The following is a 16,016-nucleotide window of genomic DNA, read 5'->3' as shown; positions in this document are numbered from 1 at the left end:
AGAATCGAAGAAATATGGATGTTTAAATATAGGCGGAATGCTTCACAGTGTGTGAGTCGGCCACTCAAACTAGTTAATGATAAAACAGTGTTTTGAGTTTGTCCAAATGTTTGCAGACTGACTGGATTTCCTCCCTGGGGAGTTATTCAGATCTAAATTTGTTGCAACAGAGGGAAAACATTTTTGAGAAGGGAATATGGAAGTCTTGGTATTTATAAGGATTTTAACCTGTCGTTGACTGGTTTAAAATGGCACTGTGTAAAATGGACCATTCTGCCTATGTTTAAACATCCACATTTCCTCAACTCCTTTATCTGTTGGCTTTTACATGATAAAGGTTTCATCTTTTTTACTTCATAAAAGTCAACAGATGCAAGAGTTGAGTAAATGTGGATATTTGAACATAGGCAGAATGGCGACTGTTGCGCAGTGTGTAAAGTTGCCACATAACACAGCCAACGACAGGTCAAAAGCCCTGTAAATGTATAGACTTCCATATTCCTTTCTCTGAAATGTTTTCCCTCTCTGATGAAAAAAGTTAAATATTCTGTACAATATTTCGGTCGCTCACTAACCTAACTTTTTGTGTGGACATTTAAAATATCAGAATATTTTTGTGGTTCTGGACATCAGAGTCACAGATTTTTCTTTATTTACAGATTGCTTCCAACGGGAAAAAATGAGGCCTAAAATTCCGATATTTCTAGGTGTCCGAGATCCAACTAAACTGAGACCCGAAAGCCCAATAAACTGAGGCCTAGACGGTCGATTTAATGAGGCACGAAGGGCCGAATATTTCTATCAGACAACAACAGTCGGTGACAGCCTACTTTTATCAATTTTTAGTTTTCCTTTTTTGGGTCACGCCCTTGGAGATCTAATTGAAACTAGTTTGAGATACTTATCTTATATCATGAGATCTGCATATTTATGATTTCGAAATAAATGGTTAACGTTAATTTTTTAACAGTGATCTGTACTACGGACTTAGAGAGCAGACCAATAAAGCCTCAGCCACATCTGGATGTCTTCGTCATATTTTTTGGAGCAATTAACATATGCATATAGAAAGCAAAGTACGGATATATTACAAGACTTGTATCAGGCCAAACATGACATATGATAGAAACAACAATCGACACAACCGGGACAAAGAGTTTGCTAAGAACATCAGAAATTAAAACTTTAAGGTTAATCACGGAGGGAACTTTAGAGACTGAATCCGCCATGAAGAAATAAGACCGACCTGTGGCACCGAAGATACTGTGTGATGGAGCAGAGCAAGAAAAAGATTTTAGAGATACCATGTAAACAGAATGGACTACTCCAGAATCCCTTACATTCCAGCTAAGGAAATTCCACGCAGTAATTGTCTTCATGGTAGGCCATCTAAAAGATGGAGAAACAGCTAGATCTCAACGTCTTAAGAGTAGCAGCTTTCTGCCATAACAGATCAACAGACCTAAACAAAGAGCAGGTAGAAGAAGTAGATAGGTCAATTTTTTTAGTACTATTGTTTATTTGTTTTTTTTAATATTTTTTTTACAGTATACATAAGAGGTAAAACATAATTTTAAAAAAACAAAGAAATGAAATACATATTAACAGTAAAAATAGTAAACAAAAAATCCCACAAAGGAATGACCTGTTCATGGGTATACAATAAATGTTTATGAATTTTTGCTCCTTTAATAAATAAGCAGTTTTAATATTTTTGTGGAATATTAAGGGAAAAGAAAATATTCTGCAAATGATTCTAAGGTATTTTTTTATAGTAATTAAAAAGGGAAAAAAAAATAAAAAATAAAGTTTAAGAAATTACTTAAATACTCGTGCGTTAATATTTATTTATTAACTTCTACAATTCAAACATGAAGCTCATGTAAAATAACTCCACAACAAATCTAAAATTCCACGATCACTTATATTATTCAGTATTCTCAATTATTTGCGCCACAAAGACGACGAAGACCAGGAAGGCCCAAACTGCGATGGATGGACTGCATCAGTGCGGATACGACAACGTTGGAGGTGAGGAACTGGAGAGAAACGGCAGGAGACCGCCAAGACTAGAGGAGACTCCTGGATACAGCCGAGGCCCACCCAGGGCTGTCGAACTTATGATGATGATAGTGTGTACAGTGATCGCTTAACCCAGGGAATGCCAGGTCGTTAGTCCTATAAATGCTCTATTGTATTTTCTTCTCAAAATGGAAAGAGGATATTAAAATAATAGGATCATTGAAATATAATTATTATAAATTCATAATAACAGATCTTCATTATATCCCTATCTGCACCTGATGGTGCATAGGGTACTGGGTTGGTACACCAAATGCCGTATACCTCTATCATATTTTATATGAAGGTAAGGCGATCACTCTTACGCTTCAGATACCAGTACAGGGACATTGACAGTGAATTATTGCAGATTGAAATCACCTTAGAAAAAACTCACATCGACCCTGCCCGGACCCCGAACAAATGCACCAACCACTGCACTACGAAATCGACTTATCCCCACTTGATTTTCCTTTCCAGAAATTATTCTGAGAGTAGTAATCAAGCAAAAAACATTCGTCCAGGATTCTGGTTTTTAAATCTGTATTTTTCATGCGCCTGAACATAGACAATACAAATATAATACACAACAGATTTTAATATGGTATAATTTGAAGAAGCGCCAACAGTTTTATTCGCCAATTTACAACCGCAAAATAAGTTTAAAAAATTAATAAACTATCAATTTATATACTAAACAAAAAATACAAATGAAACATTTTTCAGCATATTTATATCGCACTTGTGTCAAAATATATTTATTTTCTAAATGCGCTTTTACATGACAGGTAAAAAAATAAAATTCAAGCGTTTTATGGTAATTGTAATTGAATAAATTGTATTTTTTTTATTGTAATCAAGAATGAATTTATGTAGGTTATAATTTTTAAACAAAATAAAATAAAATTTATAAGAGTCATCCACAATCTAAAATGTTACTGGCATTGTGCAAACATGTTGCAATTAATTAGAAATAACTTTTCACATTTCACGTTCGCTTTCAAATTGCCACTCAACTATAATCAATCAGAAATAATTAATAAAATGTGTATTAGTGAAAAAATATACATGAAATAAATCAGTTACGCAACAATAAAAATGTACATCATTCTTATTTCAAAAACATGATACTGACGAATTGAGTAAACATGCAAGATCGATGTTAAGCAGAAAGATGAAGTGATTACTTCTGTCGCGTCGGTCCAATTTTTGGGCACTTTTTCCAACAAACTCGGCGTCATTTTTGAAATGGTGCATGTTATATTGGCTCCCAATGCTTTAAGTGTTTTTGATTTGTTTCGATAGGTCATGGACTCCCCATAGGAAATAATCCAATGGCGTCAAATCACAGGATCGTGGACGCTATTAATAGGATCATTTCTGGAAATAATGTTGCCGACCTGAACACTGATTTTGAAAGTAAATTTCCACAATTTGCTAGCCTTGTTTGAATGTAAGCCGTTCCATAAAAAAAATGAGTATTATTACAGAGCACAAGTCTAAAAAAACCTGTCATAGTTAGTTAGAAAAGAGTCGGTATTACCAATCAAAAGAAAAATCACCTGTTATGCTAGTATTTAATTATTTCTCAGGTAATTTTATTTGTAGTGCATTGAACTGACCCAAATGATTTGATCTCAGCTACTATGTTATCATTTTTTTAATGTAGGATACAATACACAATCATTCTCACAAATAAAAACAGTTACATCATTCACCTACACAGTTTACAGGTATATACTGTCATAATCAATTTATCTGTTTGCAATAACTTCTATGCACATAAAATGCATTGAATACCGTGGTAGTTAAAAATACTGGGAACCTTATTTAAAATACTGTTACTGGGAAAAAATGGAAAACGCCAGAAATTTATATTATGATTTTACCAATAAAAGAAACATCTCTTTAAAAATACGTAGCGGGACTATACAGGATGTTCTTTAAACCCTGTCACATCCGAAACCACGATGATCAGTATGGGTAAGAAGACATATTAGCATATTAAAAATAATATTTAGAACAAAGAATTTTTTAAAAAATAAAATATTTAAAAAGCAAATGGACGAAGTGAAGGGAGCGCGGCGCAGTATCAGACTCCCTTTGCTCCCCCTCCTCGTTTCTCCCCTGCAGAAGTAAGCAACCGTTTTCTTTTTTGGTATTTTATTTTTTTAAATTTTATTAGTTCTAAAAAAATATTTTAATGTGCCAATATGTCTTCTTGCTCATACTGATCATCGTGGTTTCGGATGTGACAGGGTTTAATGAACACCCTGTGTACATACACAGCCCTTGAGGTGATTGTCACAAAAATGGCGCTATACAAATTATCCAAATATATAAATATATATATATATATATATAGCATGCGCGGTCCGTTCGTAGATTGGATGGATCCAATGCCTCCCATCAAATTTGTCCTTTAAACAATCGGTATATTTTTTTTATTCATTTAATAAAATCAGCTAAAAGTTAACTAATCTTTCAAACCTACATAAAATATTTTTTAATTAGTTTATTGTTTAAATCGTAGTGATCTTAGATGGGTTTGATGTTCATTAATGAATAACTTCTAAAAATTGCGGGAACCCTACACACAACCTTCCGACTGCGCAGTTGTGCGTGGACTGGTGTAAAATGCACTGCACTCAGTCTAATCTAGAATATGGAACTGCGTAAGTGTTTTAGTTCCTTTAAGGCGATCTTCCGGAAATGAATTGCAAAGGTCCGCGCATGCGCAAATTGAGATATTTAGTATTCCTGGAACCAATTCTAACATACCAATTCAATTTTATTTTCCATGTATTGTGACGGTTTTACAACAAATTTAGTACTTAAATCGGGAGACGAGACAGTATTATAATATTAAAATCTGAAATATTATTATTTGGTGCTGAAATTTGGAATAAAATTGCTTTTTAATTATTTCAAAGCACTTAATTCGGAATTCTGTGTTAATAGTAAAAATAAAACTTTATTTATGTAAGTCCCCAGTACCAAATGACTGCTTCCTTAATCGATAATCTCACCGCACGCCCCACAACTATTCAAATAAAATGCATAGATACATTTATACAATATTATACTGACATATACAAATAAAATACAACAAATTAACATGCAATTTTTTGAAAACAATACAGATAAGCAATTTAATAATACAATGGTTTAGCAATATTTAGATCTTAAACTTGAGAATTAAGTAAACAATGTTTTGAATTTGTAGTATTTTTTAACCCCCTTGTGAATTATAAATATTAATATATCAAAACAGAGATGAAGAACATTTTATAGAAGAGAATATAGAAGTCTAGGTATTTACAGATGGAAGAAATTAAAAATATAAATATTGAAACATGGACAGAATGGTGAATGCTACTCAGTGTGTGAAGTGGCCACTTAAACCAGCCAATGATCATCATAAACAAGCATAAGTTACAGTAAATACCTAGAGTTGCATATTCCCTTCTTTAAAATTCTCTGTATCTCTGATATAATAAGTCTATCGTAAAAACTTCCTGGGAGTTGTCCAGCAGTCTACAAGCATTTGGATAAACTCAAAATATTACTGTTTCGAAAATAAATATGCGAATCAAAAAATATTTTCAGGCGTTGCCTGAAGGTGAAATAATTTAGTCAGATAAATATCTCACTGATATCAGTAAAGGTTTAATTCCACAAAAATAAACACACGAAAGAATTGAAGAAATATAGATCTTCGAACATAGGCAGAATGATGAATGTTACACAATATGTAAAGATAATATAATAAAGTGGAATGAAAGTTCTTTTAAATAACATGTCACAAATAAACACATTCGCCTTTTATAACATATAAAAAAACCAGATTAGTAAGTTGGCAAAAGGCTCGCTGTTATATTTATTGAGTTTCCGGAGGATTGGCTAATGGCTTTTAGCATATTGTAACATAATACAATGTTGCATACATCAATATTTCGAATAATTTCTCGGTTGACATGCCGCGAGCCACCAACATTGTTATATAACACACAAAATAATGATTTCAGAAAGATCAAATTATCGTTTTGTCATAAATGATGTGTTTAAATATTTTTTATAATTATGGTATGCCATATAAATAAAAAATAATGATATACAAGTTGTAATATTCGCAATATTTCGGAGACAAAATTCCCTTTTTGTACTTACTCGCATTGTAGAATATAACCCTCCGTCCGTGGTTGTCGCGAAATGGTGAAACGAAGATATATCTGTAAACAAAAAAGAAACATTAACAATGTTTTGAATACGTCCAAATATTTGTAGACAGACTGGGTTTCCTACGCACACAATATAATAAAATAATATATAGTCAAATAAGTACTATTTTTTTAACTTGACCTGACGCGTAAGACTGGCCATCTTACCTTCATGTAACAAAAGACTGGTGAACCAATGCAGTGCCCTATGCATCATTAGGTGTGTCAAGAAAATGATGATGAAATTGTTTAAAAAATAACTTGATGTCTCCCTATTGCCGATCACTGGCCTAGATTTTAAAAATCTACAAATTATTTACAGTAAAAAAGTGATATTATAGTTTTGGTTCTATTTCACACGCAGAGCTGTAATCCACCCGGACACAGACCTCGTTTCCTAGAAAAACTTATTTTCTTGATTTCGATTGATTCTGTCACAACTTTTTATTACTTAAATAAAACTGTTAATCCGTAATAATTACCGTGTTTGAACCGAGCGATTTAAGGTCAGAAAAAAATTGTTTGCGTCAGTGTTTTTTTTTGTAAATAGCATAATTAATGACTAAGGCAATCCGTTCTCAATCGGTAAGGTACGGTACACGATGTGTCAAAATAACTTAATTTCGTAACTTTCCATATGCATAATACTAGTTTTAGTACCTTTCATAGAAGTATTGAGCAAACAAAACACATGTAGACAGGTATTAGATACATTAAATATATTTATTCCACTTTTAAGCCTTTGTCTCTTTTTCAAATGTTTTCGTGCCTTTAAAATTAACTTTAAGTCATTTTTAAGGAGTTATAGAACTGAGATGAACCTTATATGCATTTTTTAAATACTTAATGCTACGATGTCCCACCTCTGTTGCAAACATATTATCAGAATCGCAACCTTGTCACCATATCTGATATTTATTAAATCTTCTAAGAGCAACTTCTGTTTTTGTGCCCCAATGTCCAGAACGTGTAGATTAGTCAATTCGCCACACAACTTGGAATTCTTTGGCATAGATCTTCCAGCTTTTCTAAGATTTCTTCACCACTCAAACAGTGGGGGATGACAATGGACTGGCATGGGTTAGCTTGTTGGTAGTGTTGTTAAATTTATGAGATGAACCTTATATGCATTTTTTAAATACTTAATGCTACGATGTCCCATCTCTGTTGCAAACATATTATCATAATCGCAACCTTGTCACCATATCTGATATTTATTAAATCTTCTAAGAGCAACTTCTGTTTTTGTGCCCCAATGTCCAGAACGTGTAGATTAGTCAATTCGCCACACAACTTGGAATTCTTTGGCATAGATCTTCCAGCTTTTCTAAGATTTCTTCACCACTCAAACAGTGGGGGATGACAATGGACTGGCATGGGTTAGCTTGTTGGTAGTGTTGTTAAATTTATGAGATGAACCTTATATGCATTTTTTAAATACTTAATGCTACGATGTCCCACCTCTGTTGCAAACATATTATCAGAATCGCAACCTTGTCACCATATCTGATATTTGTCAAATCTTCTAAGAGCAACTTCTGTTTTTGTGCCCCAATGTCCAGAACGTGTAGATTAGTCGATTCGCCACACAACTTGGAATTCTTTGGCATAGATCTTCCAGCTTTTCTAAGATTTCTTCACCACTCAAACAGTGGGGGATGACAATGGACTGGCATGGGTTAGCTTGTTGGTAGTGTTGTTAAATTTATGAGATGAACCTTATATGCATTTTTTAAATACTTAATGCTACGATGTCCCATCTCTGTTGCAAACATATTATCATAATCGCAACCTTGTCACCATATCTGATATTTATTAAATCTTCTAAGAGCAACTTCTGTTTTTGTGCCCCAATGTCCAGAACGTGTAGATTAGTCAATTCGCCACACAACTTGGAATTCTTTGGCATAGATCTTCCAGCTTTTCTAAGATTTCTTCACCACTCAAACAGTGGGGGATGACAATGGACTGGCATGGGTTAGCTTGTTGGTAGTGTTGTTAAATTTATGAGATGAACCTTATATGCATTTTTTAAATACTTAATGCTACGATGTCCCACCTCTGTTGCAAACATATTATCAGAATCGCAACCTTGTCACCATATCTGATATTTGTCAAATCTTCTAAGAGCAACTTCTGTTTTTGTGCCCCAATGTCCAGAACGTGTAGATTAGTCGATTCGCCACACAACTTGGAATTCTTTGGCATAGATCTTCCAGCTTTTCTAAGATTTCTTCACCACTCAAACAGTGGGGGATGACAATGGACTGGCATAGGTTAGCTTGTTGGTAGTGTTGTTAAATTTATCATTTACATTTTTTATTATTATTTCCTCGTTTTTCTTTGCTGGATAGTTTTATGTTCTTTTTGTTCAGTTTTTTATACAAATGACTCGACTCAAATAGCTTGATTCACGCCCGGAAGGTTCTGAGTTCGATTCCTGATGAGAACATTAATATTCAATGTGATTTTTCTCAAGCCTGGGTGATTGTATAATTGGGCCTCCTAGCCTGTTGCGGTGGAAAAAAACTGTTGTATAGTTACAGTTAAGCTAATACTAAGGCCGTATATGAAATAAACGAAAGCGTTACACATTACGTCCCCATATAATAGACCAAAAGAAGATTTGTTAATATATACTCACACTCACGAATGCTTGCATATCAATCTACAAGACTGCAAATGCACAAAAATAGATCACGTATCAAAATATAAGTATTTAGGTATTATTATAACTTCCACTTTTAATTGGGAAGAACAGATAAAAACAGTTTGCAATAAGCTAAGAGTTTGCCTTCTTAATATGTACCATTTAAAACCATACATACCATACCCAGTGCTGAGACTAGTTTACTTGGGGCTAGTTGACCCAATTATTCAATATGGATTAAGAATATGGGGATTAAGTTTTAAATCTTATACGGATAGAGTCTTGAACTTACAGGTACAAATTTAAAAAAATATCGTACCTGTAAAAATAAAGAATGAGGCAAAAGACAACAATAAAATATTATTTGATTTTGTTAACGTTTTGCCAATTAACAAACAGTGTCAGTATAAGATAATGACAGATCATTTCCTCGATTGCAATTTTAAATCCAAAATAAACCACCAGATCATGACCCGACAAGTATCGGCACAGCAGCTGATGGTACCACGACAGAAAAACTACTATGGTGACAGAACAATGGGTAGTGTAGTACCAAAACTGTACAATTTAATACCAGCTGAAAATCGTGAAGAAAAAAACCTAATTTCATTTAAAAAAATTGTCAAAAAATTATTCAACAGCAAGTGAAACTTAAGTGTATAAATATATTTTATTCTTTAATTATTATTAAACTATGTACTTACTTATAATTTTTAAAAAAAAATGTAATGTAACCCGCAGACAAGCGTCGGCTTTGCGGGAACAAAAATACAATTTTGAATGTTACTTATTTGTTAAAATGAATAAAACTTAATAAAAAAATAAAAAAAAAATTATAAAAGCTAGATTATCAAATCCAATCCAAGGACTGTAAAATATAAAAGTGAAAATCATTCTTTTTTAAAATTGGGCTAGAGACGAAGGGGACTACTCTCCGATCTTTATCCAATTTCCTAATTTAGGGTTCCTGCCTGAGTAGTCATCGGGTCGAAACGTGTAGGGTTCTGATTCTATTGTATACACAGAACTGCATGTTTTCTTTTGCTTCGACACGAATTAACAATCATGAAACAAAACAATGCTATGTAAATGTATATGGGTACTTCAAAGATATTCTTTGCCTCTTAAAATATTTGTCAATATTATTTTTTGTGTTTGGTGTACTTATTTGTGTACATAAATAAATAAATATAATATATTTATATATAAGGAAGTAATGACGAAATAGGTTAAATGCTGTTGAAATGCGATCCCTCAGGCGAATGTGTGGTAAAATGATGTATGATAGGTGCACAAATGTCGGGATCCGTGAACTATGCAGGGCTGAGACATACATTATCGACAGCATCAAGGAAGGAGTGCTGCGTTGGTTTGGACATCAAGAGCGAATGGACGATTGGCGAAGGCGAAGAACGGCTAAAGGGATCTGCGATGCGAATGTTGATGGATGCAGAAAACGAGGAAGGCCGAGAAAGACATGGCACGATCAAGTCCTTCAAATACTTCATGATGGACATGTCAAGAGTAGGAATAATCGGCGTGCGTGCATGAGAAGATGTATGAATGTAGAGGAAGCAAGGTCTGTATGCAAAGACAGAGTGATGTGGTGTTTTATATTTTCTGCCTACTCCTACGGGAAAACGGCGTGATGGTTTGTATGTTTGAAAAAATTAATGTTAATTAATCCTCAAAATTTAATTTTATAAAATATTGGGTAAAAAACGCACATAACATAAGTTATGTGCGTTTTTTACTAAATTTTAAATGAGCAGCAAAAGTAATACACAATGGTAAAGGTTAGACGACATTCAAATGATTTTTTCTGCTCTACAAGATATTGCGTTTGCTTTTACGTTACATGTATTATTTTATCCGATTACAAGCCTTTAAAATGGAAAGTTAAGTAGACCATGGTTAGTCATTTTCGACACCGAACTTTTCGCGTTCAATCGAAGGAACAAAGCTGCCAAAGCTGCTTGCTATATTTTTGCTGTGTATGGTGAAGTAGCATTGAATTACTGACTAATTTGTTATTCTTTTTTTTTGCGTCCTTTTTTTATCTTCATTTGAAAAAGGACCTACTTATATTTACACCCAATACATGTTTTTCTCGAATCCAAGCATCGTTACATAATATTATTGAATGCAAAAAATTAGGCTAATCTCTACCTTGGTTCTTGTGAAAGGTTTTTTTATGAATAATAATTAATAATCATATCATAATGTATATATTATTAAAATACTATTTGACCTAATATTTCAAATGTACTTTGTGTAACATTCATAAGCAAAATTTATCAAAAACATTTCATACATTTCAAGTTTATATGAAACATTTGCATAAATTAAATTTTATGCGAATTCGTAGATCAACATAATATCTAATAACACGCCGCTACGCAGTAGGGGTAGGCAGAGAGTACAAATCGCCTTATCACTCTGTCTTAGCGCAGAGGCTTCGTTTCCTCTACATTGTTGGATTTGCTCAAGCCATATCTTTTTCAGTCTTCCTCTGCGTCTATCAGCATTTGCATCATCTGTAAATTATTTTATTTTTTAGTAATTTTTACAGTGCACATAGGTTCTTAGTTCAGGTCCCAACTAGTTCCTGTGTTTCGTCAGGACCTTTTTATTACATAGTCCATGTTTTAGACAGCACAACAAATATAAATTCTCCGTGTCTGAAACAGATCCAGAACAAAGAACGATTGTCTTTGATTTGATAGCTGATGATGAAAATCAAAAATCAAAAACTTCTTGCCTATTTTTTATTTCCCGGGCCGCGATTATGATGGGAAGCTAAAGAAGTCATACCTTCACCATAACAGTATAGTTGAAGATAAATTTTCCCGAGCGATCACTATCATATACTACCGATCCCCCCTTCAAATTTTGATTTTGAAAAAGTACATTGGTTTGTACCGATACGCATATCTACGCATTAAAAGTGACAAAATTTTATTCCATCGAGTAATTTTTCCCATAATTACGATTTATTTAAATTTTTAATCGTTCTGAGGTTGGCACTTTTTTTTTTAAAGCCTGTTAAAAATATGAGAGAGAAATAAGTAAATTTTTAAGTCTAATTAAATTCCGACATAACTGTCTGTTTTAAAAACGAACGCCTAGATGCACAGATAATACGGCTAAATTCTGCTCTATCAACATAAAGAGCATCTAGACGTAAAGATGTTTCTACTATGAAAAATCAATTTAGTTATTATATTTTCCCGTCCGTTTTACTATTTTCCTGAGTGTACGTATCGAGACGTTAAAGAAACCGACTTTGTAATCGCTCGGTAGATAAATAAAGATGATCGTTTTTTGCTTGAATTTGGATTTTTCGGAATTTATAATCGCTGTGAAGTGGCCACTTTTTATCACAGAAGCCTATTTAAAATATAAATGAGAACTTTTTTAAATTTGAGTTAAGTAAGGAACGAGGACTAAATTTTCGGGGTGAGTCATTGGTTAGATTCGGTCATATAACGTCGAGATGACAAGTCGGTAGAACATACTAGGTAGATAGAGATAGTGCAAAAGTTAAGTATACCGTCTCGGTGTGCACCGATACAGAAAGCCCTTATAATCGCGGCCCAGGTAACGATCTGGATATTTGGCAATCCGGATGACTTAAGTTCAGATAAACGGAGTTCTACTGTACTTCAATTTTGGGGCCATTTTCAATGAGTTATAAATAACTCGCCTTAGAAAATGAGAATAAGAATCAAGTGGGGTAGAGTGGGGTTCGAACCTCGGACCTCTGATCTGCGAGTCAGCAACAGTGGCCAAGGGACCACAATCCGATTTAAAAATTCCTTATTGTCTTGCTGAATGTACCGAACAATAAACAGGTCACATTTATAAATTTTAAAGAATCCGAAAACGTGCTGGATTTCACTTTTTATTACGAAATCCATTAATTACCCACCCGTTTTACATATCGTTTGCCTTGTAATATTTTTAACAATCGACGAATAAGTTGTTTTGAAATTGTTCATATGTAGCTAACTGCTGCGATGTGGGTACTAGCTACCTACTTAACGATTTCAGTTATAAAATAATTCCCATATGTAAAAATATTTTTGATTATGTGGGTACAAATTATTTGAAAATTTTGGGTATTTTCAATGTTTTTTTTGTAATTTATACTTGAGAAATTATTTATCGTTCAAATAATACATAAATTTATGTTTATTAAATCAAATTATTTAATTTGACTTATTGAATGAATATTAAATATACATTAAATCATACTAAAACTTGACTTTCATATCATTTATATGATTGACAGGAATTTTCTTTAAAACAAACAAACTAGTGAGAAGCCAGTAGTTGTCAAAGTTAAAAACGAACTTTTCTGTGTAATGCTGATTATCGACGCATATAAAAAAAGAAAAACGTTATTCGGGGTACCAGTAGTTAAAAAATAAACTCGCCGCTTTCGAATTTCGGTAGGTGAAAAAAAAATCCTAAAATTCATGTTAATTTTAATGAAACCCCGGACTGGAAGGGTTAAACAAGTTATCGCGAGTACCCGGGTCCTGATTACAATGAGACGTTAAAAAAATTACAGATTTTTGCCGGTATCGAAACTTAAATTTTCCATGCAGGCAAAACTCTTCGAATATGTCTCAATAATGAATCACGCGTGTGATTCCTGAATTCGTCATGGTACGATTTTTCAGAATCCGCCAGAGTGCTCTAAAAGGCCACCCTAAATCCAATTTACTAGTTTTTTGGCGAAGAAATCGAAGGGATGACGCAAATGTTCTTCAAGACTAGTTGAAATATTGTTTCTACCCAGCAAAAAAACAAATAACAAACAAACGAAATCCGAGGCATTTTCTAGAACTTGAGATCGTTTCGACTGATTTTCCACGTGAGATGGTATTCTTACCTTCTATTCTTACCTTCAGCATTCAAAGCTTTTTATTTAAGAAGAACAATGCATATGTTATAATATAGTATTGTTGGATGGGGTGGTGCATATGCCAACAAATTAAACGCTCTTAAAATAGTACAAAGATTAATTATTAAACTTATTTTAAAGAAAGCCTTAATATTAAATACGGAAACAAAGTCTATACAAAATATTTAAGGTTCATACAGTAGACACTCTTTATAAAATAAATTCTATTATAGAAATTTTTAAAGAAGAAAAAATATAAGAATTTGAGATGAATAAGTCATTCAGAAACCACATAACACAAAAATTCCTAAATTCCCCACAAGTCATGGTCAAAATAGCTTTATCTTCAAAGGTGTAAAAAATTATAATAATCTCCCCAATGAACTAAAAACTATTAAAAATAATATATCAATAAATAAATTTAATGTAAATCTAGAGAAATTTTTTGAACACGTGTAAAAAATACATTAAATTTTAATTAGTATGAATGTATTATTGTTTTATGTTTTTCTTTATATATCCTATGCTTTTTATTTTGTTTCTCAAGTACTCGTATATTTAAAATTATATAAACTCTTATAAATAAACAACAACAGTGTAAGTCACTCTCCAAGAGCAAGAGTTAGTCTCTTTTTTTGGAGAGTTACAGTGATAACGTTTACTAGATGTATAAAGTAGATCTCTGTAGAATAAAAAAAAACCTTTGTCTTTTATGAAATTTATTAATAAAAAATAAAAAAAAACTTTTTGAATACACAGATGGAGGAGATAAAGACGCCATGCTTTTTAAAAAAATTTGATATTTAGAAAGCGATAACCATAACATTATTAACGAAGCATGGAAATAAGTCCCCCCCCCCTATCGTGTATGAAGGGCGGCTGGAAAATTTGATTTTTTCGATTTATTTTATTTATTCACAATTTATTTATTTGAACATTTATTGAGATACAAGTCCCAACTCCATGGAACCAAAGTCCTGTGTTGAGTTGGGACGAATATATGAATAAAACTTTTATAGTTAATATCACCATATTTACTACATATAACAAAAACATCATTAAAAAATGCACAGAAAATCAAATTTAAAAGGAACATGCAATAAAAAAAAACATTAAAAATAAAAAAATTGAAACAAAACCAACTCAAATGTTTGAAAAGCCATCAAGGAGTTTCTCACTCAAATAAGAAAGATCCAGTCCTGAAACTCATTTTCGAAAAAACAATATATTTTCATTTTGAATATTGAAATATAACATACACGTATTTAAATGTGCTCTAATAATAAAATATGGATATTATATTTTTTATAAATAGTTCAATACACACCCCCCCCCCCAAAACAATAAAAAACGATTTTAATAAAAATTAACTACTTTGCACGTCACTAGTTCTTCTAAATCCACCAATGATAAGATAGTTGTAAAATATTTCCGGTTTACGGTAAGTCGCTTGACGAATCAGCATTACTAATCGAGAAGAAGGGGGAGAGAACTTGAGGCGTCACACGCGAAGTAATTTCAAAAGGACAAAACTTTAAATCATATTCCAAACGTTCTCGCGGCCGTAAAAAAAGCGTTTGTAAATACGCGAGATAAAAGTGTTCTCTACGGCCGCGAGAGCGGTTCACAATAGCACCGCTGGATTATGGTTCTATTTCACACTTATAACTGAATTCTTTAGCCGTCTGGATACGGAAACAGCGATGCATCAGTCACTTTAATAGAAATGTATTTGTATCCAAAATAATCGCGTAAAAAAAATATTTATTATCTAACGGAAATCAATAGCAGAAAAAGATTCATCTTCAAAAAGATAATTATGTTTTAGTTAAATTTTACTGTTTAGTTTAATGAATTTTCTTGGTGTGTTAATAGTTTAAATACTCAATTATTAAACGAAAAACGTATTTTTATAATAATGTACCTACGATAAATAATTTCAAAACAAGTTTTCGATTTATTCTTACGAATTGTATACAAATTTTAAATTTAAACAGTTTTTACAAAGTACATATTTGCTTACGTGTCTCGATAAACAATTAGTCCCCATTTACCTATTTATAAGTACAGAAATATATATACAGGTTTTGGTATGTATGCCTATAATATATATACATATATATATACATATCTATATACATACCTATATACATATCTATAAGTAAAGTATCGT

General features: G+C 32.6%; 1 protein-coding gene across 1 annotated transcript in view; it reads right to left on the bottom strand.

Moving 5' to 3' along the window:
- The window catches only part of Cralbp (Cellular retinaldehyde binding protein), a 47,345-nt gene that overhangs the window by 11,288 nt on the left and 20,041 nt on the right, over nt 1-16,016 (bottom strand). The window contains exon 4 of the mRNA XM_088237874.1: nt 6,232-6,293. Coding sequence (XP_088094000.1) covers nt 6,232-6,293 — 62 coding nt within the window. The remainder of the gene's footprint in view (nt 1-6,231; nt 6,294-16,016) is intronic.

The sequence above is a fragment of the Micrasema longulum genome, unplaced genomic scaffold (genome assembly GCF_059751315.1).
Source record: "Micrasema longulum isolate JH-2025_06_02 unplaced genomic scaffold, ASM5975131v1 h1tg001795l, whole genome shotgun sequence".
Lineage (NCBI taxonomy): Eukaryota > Metazoa > Arthropoda > Insecta > Trichoptera > Brachycentridae > Micrasema > Micrasema longulum.
Note: the sequence above shows the minus strand (reverse complement) of the source record. Positions and strands in the feature narration are given on the sequence as shown.